This window comes from Harmonia axyridis, chromosome 1 (assembly GCF_914767665.1).
Source record: "Harmonia axyridis chromosome 1, icHarAxyr1.1, whole genome shotgun sequence".
In the NCBI taxonomy this organism is placed as follows: Eukaryota; Metazoa; Arthropoda; class Insecta; order Coleoptera; family Coccinellidae; genus Harmonia; species Harmonia axyridis.
In genome coordinates, this window is record NC_059501.1 from 51,552,852 (window position 1) to 51,562,637 (window position 9,786).

Genomic DNA, 9,786 nt, shown 5'->3' on the forward strand with positions numbered 1-9,786 from the left:
TCTTCTTAGCGAGATTGCCTTATCTCACGTTTTTTGCTCTTGTAGTTTTCGTTTCTATGGATTCTTGGGTGCGTTTTTTTAGTTGATTATACAGTTAAATTGACATATTGTGTAATTTTTTTTCTGGTCAGTACCATGATTTTTAAAACCTCTTATTAGCATTATTGCGTGAATTATGCTAATAAAAGAGTTTAGAAATCATGGTACCTACCAAAATAAAAAAATTGCGATAACAAAAATTATTCCAATTTTCTTAAAATCGTCAATAGTAAATGTTTTCGTTGTTGGGAGCGTTTCTGTAACACCCTGTATATTTTTATTTTCGCACTTCCCTACTAATATTACAAATGCGAAAAACGTAATCTGCCGGTCTGTTACACTTTGACGCATAAACCACTGAATCGATTTTGATAAAATTTGGTTCACAGACAGGAACTAGTAGAGCTTAGGAAAGGACTAAGGCTACTTTGTAACCGATTAAAAAAAAAAGTTTTGATTATGCGCGATAAACGAAAACCGCGCGGGCTAAAGCTAGTTTTACAACTAGGTAAATTACTGCAGCCCGCAAGAATGAATAGTAGCAATTATGCGGCCCGAGGTGAAAAAAGGTTGAGTATGGCTGTTTTAACCCTTGTCTACATTGGATTTTGTTTTCCATGTAATTGGCCATATTTGTTCCCAGAAGAAGCTAAGGATTTTCTGACGAGAAAACACAAAATTAATTCAATATCCTTTTGACGAGCGTCTAATTATAATATAAATTATAACATGGAACATGAGCATTTTTTTATTGCACAATTATAAAAATATAGGGAATGATTGTAAATAAACGATTTTGTTATCCTAAATTTTCATTACATCATATTCAAAGATATTCTTGAACTATTAAAAAATTCAAGATGAAGTATTGAATTTTTTTTACATAACTAATACAAAATTTTTACTTTTTAACAAATAAGTTTTTCGTTTTTCTTAAGATATAATAACAATATAAAAAATTTTTTTTCACTGCTCTTCACCAGAGGATCCATTTATAGTTTCTATATTCTGCGACTGAAAAAAAAAAGAATGGATTTAAAGCAAAGAAAAATCATTTATTTTATTTTGGTTAAAGCTATGTTCTTATTGGTTTATTATTTCCAATAATAAATCTTTGGAGTCGTTTAAGGAAAAAATTCCTTGCAACCCCTCTGAAAGTTCCACATTTTACATTTTGGAATAAAAAAATCAAACAAAAAATTCATCCATCTGCCCTTCAGGTCTTTTCTTGGAAAACATTTAAGCATTAGTCATCCTAGCTTCAAAATATCACCTATGATTTTTCAAGGCAAAAATCAAAGAATGACATTTTGAAAAATTCATATTTACAGAATTATGAAATTTCAAACGTATTATGATTGTACTGAACACAAAGTTCCAGTTTACAGCTTTTCTCTCTTTCTCGAATAGCCTATTGGGTAACACATTATGCTAATAGTGTCATTGCCACAGGTTCAAGTTGCTTTTTACCAAAAGATATTCGGATTTGGAATATTCTTCAAGATAGAAGGAAATAATAAACCATTGTGTAATATTTATAGTTTTTTTTCTGTGAAAGAGCATAATTGAAATAGAACATTAATTTTATGAGATTACTTCAATTATTATTATTCTTTGTACCTTTTCAATTTTTTTTTTAAGTGCTTCTAATTCTAAATCTTTATTTTTCATTTGAGCTTTCCAACTAATTTGCTCTTGATCTATATGTACTCTCAGTTGAGCTAGCATATCCTCCTAGAAGTCATTGAACTTTTATTAGTACTTATTCTATTTTTTAGGAAAGTATCAAAATAATCTATTTTGCCACTTGCCAATGCAACAATGGATGTAGAAACTAAATCAATATTTTTTATGAATTAATTGCAAATTAAAAGGAACTCACTGTATTCTTAATAACACTTTGATAATTTTCTATTTTTGCTTCCAATTTTTTTGTCGATTCATTGCTAGCAACTTTTTTCAAAGTTTCTAAATAATTACTAACTAAATTGAAACATTCTTCCTCCCATTTTTCCGAGGAAATATCTTCCAAACCATTCACTTCAGGTAGTAACCTAGATAGGAATTTTTTTTGAGAATCCATATTCTTCTTTGTTTCATCTGATGAATTCTGAAAAGTAAAATTATTAATAGGGATGAATTATGGACCGAAAAAATGAAATCCTCACTTTTTTGCTTGAATTTTCTTCTTGGATTGTTTTTATCCTGACTTCAGCTGAGTTTAATGCTTCAAGTATTTTGTAATTTTTATTTCTCAATTCCTATATGAAACCACAATTGTTCAAATAAAAAAAAAATCATTGAATATCATAAGAACTATTAGAATAATCAACATTGAATATTTTTAATATTGTGAAAAAATAAGAGTTTCTTTAGAATATGAATGAAAATTTTCTGTGAATGTCAAATATTTCACAGCATATTATGTGCGAATTTACCAATCATTGAAGATAATGAACAAGAAGAACAACTGATTTTGATAGGTGATTACATTTCTCATGTATTTCTTCTTAAGATTTAGAATAAAAAATAAATAAGAAAAGTATATACTAATAATTGATATTTTATGTATAGGGTGTTTATTTTACATCCAAAACCAAAAATCATAATATCTGAGTTCTGGTCTATACTTCAATAAATCACCCTCTACCTAATAAGCAAAGAGTCTTAGTCCATATTGTTATTTTCTGGCACCCTTGGGTACCATGAAACTTTGTACTTAGTCTTGGATCACCTTTATTACAAATATACAACCGACTATTAAAATCAGTTATTCTTTTTGTTCATTATTTTCATTTCTTCATAATAAATTTATTCAATTGACTGTGAAATAAAGCTTGTAAAGTCATCTCAAATTCCCACCATTCATATTTCAGATAGGGTAATAAAATACAATAATAATAGGAATAATAGCAAGGCTTAAGGACTGAGTTCATTAGACCAATTTCGAAAACAAACGTCAACAGCAAGAACACGCCGAGAGCCATCAATACACATGTATGTTCAATTCCAACTTACATTATTTTTTGTTTTTTGTCCCTCTAGTTCAGTCTCTAATTTGCTGATCAATTTTAACTTGGAATCAAATTCTAATTTTAATTTATTTTCTCTTTCTTCAGATAAGTTTTTCATAACAGCCAACTCATTTTTCCAATTCAAAAGTTCTGTTTCATTGATTTTATTATTTTCAATGGTAGCTTCTTTTTGTGTTTTGTATTCTTGCAATTTTTCAATCTCACTCTTTAACTGAAAGTATTTGTGATTATAAATTAATGAAATATTCAAAAATTTCCACATACTTGTGTTATAACTTTGTTTGATATGCTTTTTTGTTTCTTCAAACTATTGATTTCGTCCATCATTTCTTCATTTCTTTGCTCTGTTTTTCTTATTTCTTCAGCTTGTTGCTGCATAACTACATTTAATTGGGCTATTTCAGTCTTGAGCTCACCCTCTTGTCTATATAGCATTTCATTTTTATTTGCAATTTCAATATGCAATTCCTATAATAAAAAATAAAATTTGGCCCTGTTACTTTCATACATACTTTTATCATAAAGCTGAAGTAATAACACTCTAATCCCCAGAATTTGCATTCTATAATGATATTATCATCTTCTCTTCAGAAACAAAAGATCACAGTAACAAAAATGGAGTTACTTTACTTTTTTATTATACTGTCTTCAGAAAATGCAAAATATTCCCCAATAAACATACCTCTAACAGTCTAGATTTTTCTCCTAGTTCTTGTGTCATACTACTGAGTTGGGCAATATAAGAAGATTCATTTTCTGCAGCAACTTTTTGAATTGTATTAATATCTATCACCATTTGCTCATTTCGTGCCGAATATTCTTGAACATCTGCTCTCAATTGTGCAATCATAACTTCTGACTGAAAAATCATAAATTTTAGAAATTACAAATCAATTGGAATACAAAAAATATATAGCACAATTGAAAGTAATGAATATTTCGCTACAAATTCATTTAAGATATCAATTTATGGAAGCAGCTGGCATACAAGTTCTGTGCAATAAATAAGGACCACCAGTTACGTACACTATTATGAGCTCTCGCCAAGTTATAGAAAGGAGCTTGTATAAAAAAATTTGGATGGAGGACAGACTGAATTTTTTTTCCAATTCGGTAATTGGATTCTAAACATTCCAAGAAGTATAGAGGAAAGTTGGGGTTTCTTAAATAGGGTACCCTTTATTTTTCAAAGCAGTGTTTTAGCCGTAGATTAAAAAATAAAGGGTGTCCCATTAAGGAAACAACAACTATCCTCTATATCACTAAAACGGTAAATGATTTTTATGATCTTTTATGAAAATCAATAAACCATAAAAATTACTGAAAAAAACGTTTTAGGATATTTTGAGTATCTCAAACAGAAACTAAGATATAGCCAAATATTCAAAACAGTGATTTTTCAGAAACACCCTGACATGTTATTATTTCGAAAAAAGAGATTGGGGGTCCTTGAAGTTTTTTTCTCTAAGTCTAATAGTTCTCGAAATGCTTTCTGTGAACATTCAATTTGTGAAACCCTGGATAAATTGAAGACAATTTTAGTTATAAATGAATCCACATCAACAATTAACGCAAATATCTATTCTTATATGCTTGTCGATATTAAAAATATATATCCTTGAGGAAAGCTCATTTATCAATAAAGAACAACATTACCTCTTGTGCAATATGCATTTCTAATTGTTGTCTTTGCATTTGAACAGTAGCTAGTTCTTCTCTAAGACTATGTAATTTCATAATTTCATCATTCAGTTGAGCCTGTGTCTGTTGCAGCTGTTGCCCCTGAGCATGACATCTGTTATTGCAAGCGAGAAGATCAAGCTGTTGACTTTGAAGTTGATCTTCAAGGATTTTAACTTTCTGGTTGAACGACGTTCGTTCCGCCAATTGCTCATTACGAACTTCCTTAAGTTTTATCTGTACACCCATTAATGCTTCCTTCTCATCAATGAGAGCTTTTTCTTTTTCAGCTAGTTGTTTTTTGAGTCTTTGAACTGGATCATATTTTCCCTAAAACATAACATTTAAAACAAACTGAGATCAAACTTCTTAACAATTTCAAAAATTAAACTCATTAGAAATTATCATAACTTACCTCACTCCAATCCTCCAATACCTTAGGAGCATCTGATTGTTTGTTCAAAAGCAAATTGATGAGCATTTGAATGTCAGCGTGAGATAAGTCTGCATTATTCACCATGTTCACAATAAAAGACATTCCAGGTCCACCTTGTGCAGAAGCTAAAAGATGAATTTGAAATGTAATTCATAATTGCAAATCTTTTCTTCTCTTTCTATGATTTTGAATGAAAATGTTTTTTTAGAGAATATTTGAAAATAATTCTTTTCAGCAGCCGTAATAGATGAAAAATAATAATAGAATAGAATAACTTTATTTTCTTCACAATCATACATATTGATAATCATAATAACATTGATTGATGCATGAAAATGGTCATGAGTAGCAAAAGACATAAATGAATAAGTTTTTCTGTATTAAATCTGAAAAATTTGTTCACAAAATATTTTTACCATTCCTGCCAGGAATGAGTGAATAAACTTATTATGATGAATACAAACAAAATTGTTTCAAACGAATGATTCTGGAAAATAAAAACATAGTTTGGGAAAGTAAGTGCAGAGAGCTAGAGATTTATATATAGAAAGTACAAGATCATGCGAAACAAGTGTAACAACACTTATCGCTAGTCAACTTTATTCATTCATTTCATTGTGAAGTACTTTTTTTCTATAATTGTTGTTGAATAAAGGTTATTATTATTATGTGATGTTTGTAAATTCATAAGAAAGCTACAAAATAAGATGTAATGTAGGTAACATACAACTGGTTAACATTAACAATTGAAAATCTCACTATCAAAAAGAACTAGCAGAGGAAAGAGGAAGATATAAAACCATGTCGCCACAGAAATATAAAGTCGAGGGAACCCATGTGCATATAAGTACAGAAATGTTAGAGAAGGTTGACAAACACCAAACAGTTGCAGGAACTTTCATTAATCCTCCATTAAATGGTTCCAATACACAAAAAAGGTGCAAAGAGCATTTGCAGTAACTACCGATGTATATCAGTCACCATCACAATGAGTCTACTTTATGGAAAGGCTCTGAAAACCCTAATTGGGAAGAATATAGGCCACATGAATGTGAGAAACTGGGTGATTTTAGAGAAGGTCACTTCTGTATAGACCACATTTAGACTTTAACCCAACTAAACGAAAAAAAAAAAAGATGCCTCAGGACTAGAGGTACATCTGGAATTCAGCGACATTTCAAAAGTATGTATGACAATGTACCCATAAATAAGCTCTGGAATGTGCAACAAATAATGACTAACAATAGACAATACTGTTCAGCAATCATATAAAAACTAGCATTTAAAGTTAAGATGGATAATGAAATATCTCTGTAACAAAGGGCTTAAGACATGAAATAGTCTCTCCCCAACACTGTTTATAATATATCTGGATCAAGAACTCAAAATCTGGAGAAGATCAAGCAAAGATAAGAGTATTCCTATTTCAAACAAAAATGTGCTATACACACTTCACTTTGCAGATGATTACATATATTACAGGACCCGAAGAATGATGGAGGAAAATGAAGTGGAGATTATATGTGAATGTGTCAAAGACCCAGTACATGTGCTGCTGTGAAGATCTGGTAATGGAAAATGGACTGACCATCAAATCCTATAAAGAGTATGTATACCTTGGAACCCTAAAAAGCAATAATAGGACTACTGAAAAAGTAATAATCAAAAGAAAAAATTTTTTCCAAGAATTAAATTCAATACTGAAGTCGAAGAAGATATCTAGACAACATAAAAGAGATATCTATAACATCACTGTAAGAAGTGTGATATTGTATGGTTGGGAAGCCTGGCAATTAAACAAAGCACAACAAAATCTTCTTTTAGCATTGGAAATGGATTTCTGGAGGTCAGAAAGGGATTCAAGGATAAAAAGAATAAGAAACGAACAGATAAGTGAAATGATGGCTACATAAGCAACAATATAATAGATGACATAAAAAGGCACAACTTGGCTGGTATGGACATGTGCAGAGAATGCTAGACAAATGTATTTCCAAACAAATGCTGAACTGGATTCCACTGGATACTTAAAAGCGCCAGGCCAAAAAAAAAACAAGCTCGATAAAGGGAATAGAAAAGGCTATGTCAGAAAGAGATTTCAGAACAGGAGTCTTGTTGGAAAGAAAATTATGGGAACTAAGAACCGGAAAGCGGTTAACGCCTGGAACCTGGAAATATATACTATAAATAATTTGTATTTAAAATAAGGTTTCGAATGTTTATTTAATTGTTGCATCTTATGAAAAATATATATTATTCATTCATTAGTAGGATTTGAAATGAAATGAAATATATTTTGCCCACAAAACAATTTATACAATAAAGTAATAAAATCAAATAATAAACATAACAATAAACTATACCACCTAAATCTCAGTCTTCTTAGATCCCTCCTGAAAAAACTATAATATTTTAAAACATTAAATTTTTAAAATACATTCAATTTAGGCAATAGTTATATAAATTAGTCAGTTGTATAATAATACTGAAATTTGTTCTGAAGCACTACCCTCAATCCCAATATAACTTTTATATGCTACTTACTCAAATGTTGAAGAGCATTTATTTCTTTCTTTTTCCTTTTGTCTTTTGACGGATTTGCAATATAACCATTTGTTATTAGAGGCTTTGATAAATTGATTATTTTCTCTAAACATTCTTTTTCAATTGAATCAGACTTTAGTGGTTTGTTTTCTGATATTCTTTGGTCATGAGGTTCATGAACATCTTTTGCAGGTTTTTTATCTACTTGTTCCATATTCTCAGGATCAACTTTATTTGGAAGTCCTTTCTTTGCTGTTTTAGTAGAATGTTTCACCACTTCATTGGTTGCTATAACTTTTTTCTCTTTAATAATAAGATCTGTTTTGTGTTCATCTTCCATCAATTCTCTCTTTACAACTTCTTTCTTAGTATTATCAGATTTTTCCTTTACCATATCGATTTTAGATTGTTCTTTTTTATTTATAGAAGATTTAAATATTTTGGAATTACTGCTAGGTTCAACATTTTTTGAAATAGTTGTTTTATCTTCATTCAATTCTTGAGACTAGGAATTAAAAAATAATTTTATATCCTTATGTCAAGATTAAAATTTGTATTTAGTAGACAAAACAATTTATGTAGCAGCTCAAATCTGAATTTCAAAGAATTGAAATTATAGAAAAATGTACTTACATATGCCAGATTTGTTGCAGATTTGATATCTTCATAGTTTTTCAAATTGGCAACATTTTTCTGCTGAAAAAATATTATAAACACAGGGGAAAAATTAAAGATTTGTTGAAAAGAAAGTTGCATACCTTAGATTCATCTTTCTGTTTTTGGCTCAATTCATCAGTCCTCAGTTTATCAGTCTTTAAATTTCCTTTCAATTCTTGATTAGCTGGTTCTTTTTTTTTATTATCGGGATCTATATCTTTTGTCTGAGGAGAGAAAATTTATTTTACTTTTCAATTCTCAAATTTCAAGATGATCAAGACTCACCTTTTTTGATGATTTTTTTATCTTCTTATCCTTTGATTTTGGCTTGTACCCTAGTAAACTTTGAGTATTGTGACGCTGCTCTGCTAATGCTTCTTCATAGCTTTTTTCTTTCATACCAAACTTATAAATGAGACTCAATATTACACTAGCTATTATAAAAAATGCTACAAAGATCAAAGGAATTTGCCAAGTTCCCATATCCATTATAGTGGCTGAAAAATAAAGCCTTTAGCCTACATAAAAAAATTCAAAATATTGTTATTTATTTGTGTAGGAATTAGAATTTCCTTCAAACGCAACTTTAATGAGAGAACAAGAAGTTTATTAGATAAATTTGGTTGGTTATTCTTAATTTTCAATGATCTATTAAGATAATATTACTCCAGTGAGTAATTTAGAAAAGTACAAACTTTTTCCGAAATATTTCAGACTTGATGCAATTGCAAAGTAATTTTTGTTTAGAGGTTTTATCAAATTAACTTAAATTATAAATCAAAAATATCTCAAATAGCCTTTTGTCGTCATTAAAACTGTGAATTCCGGCCACGTAGCAAAAGTTATTGTATGGTGCAAATGTTAAAAATTAATATGCAGTTTGAATTAGAAGAGAAGGATTTAATACTCACCAATATTTTCCATCAGTTTTGGAAAGAAGAAACTTTAAATTATACACAAAAATGATTATATTCAAACTAACGTAACAAAATACTAATTACACGACACCAACATTCATAGAGCTTAATACTACTTAAATTAAATGTCACCTACTGTCAGTTTTGTTACGTGTCTTGACAAACTATATCTTTTTCTTTCATTCGTTAGAGGTATAAAACAATGATTCTAGAGCAATCCTTGATTCTAGGTCTTGACTCAAGAAATGTAAACATTGAAAACCCAAAAACATATTCATTTGCTTTTGTTAATTATAATAGAAAACTCGACATGTTCAACAAAAAAATGTATTAATTCCAATTGAGTTTACGCCTACCCACCGAGTCTACAAATGATTAATGGAAACTTTCTAATCGTGTCCAACGATTTTGGTCTCAGAATTAAAAATTTTCAGTCGCAAAAGGCTTTTGAGTTTTGACCAATCTAAACAACTTTTGT

The 9,786-nt window shown here is 29.6% G+C and overlaps 1 protein-coding gene across 4 annotated transcripts; it reads right to left on the bottom strand.

Moving 5' to 3' along the window:
* Positions 1-769: 769 nt before the first annotated feature.
* Positions 770-9,456, bottom strand: LOC123671275 (kinectin). Of its 4 annotated transcripts, none has more exons than XM_045605138.1 (14): positions 9,303-9,456; positions 8,677-8,888; positions 8,493-8,615; positions 8,368-8,427; positions 7,735-8,239; positions 5,170-5,315; positions 4,731-5,084; positions 3,757-3,933; positions 3,339-3,542; positions 3,058-3,285; positions 2,208-2,300; positions 1,922-2,149; positions 1,660-1,773; positions 770-1,053 (listed from the first exon to the last, which is right to left on the bottom strand). In XM_045605138.1, the coding sequence occupies exons 1-14, from the start codon at positions 9,313-9,315 to the stop codon at positions 1,006-1,008; spliced, it is 2,505 nt and encodes an 834-aa protein (XP_045461094.1). In that variant the 5' UTR covers positions 9,316-9,456; the 3' UTR covers positions 770-1,005. The 4 variants fall into 4 exon arrangements, with proteins under 4 accessions (XP_045461094.1, XP_045461015.1, XP_045461179.1 ...); XM_045605059.1 differs by having other exon boundaries at positions 8,368-8,430; XM_045605223.1 differs by having other exon boundaries at positions 8,368-8,430; positions 8,677-8,902; positions 9,303-9,413.
* Between the last annotated feature and the right edge of the window lie 330 nt (positions 9,457-9,786).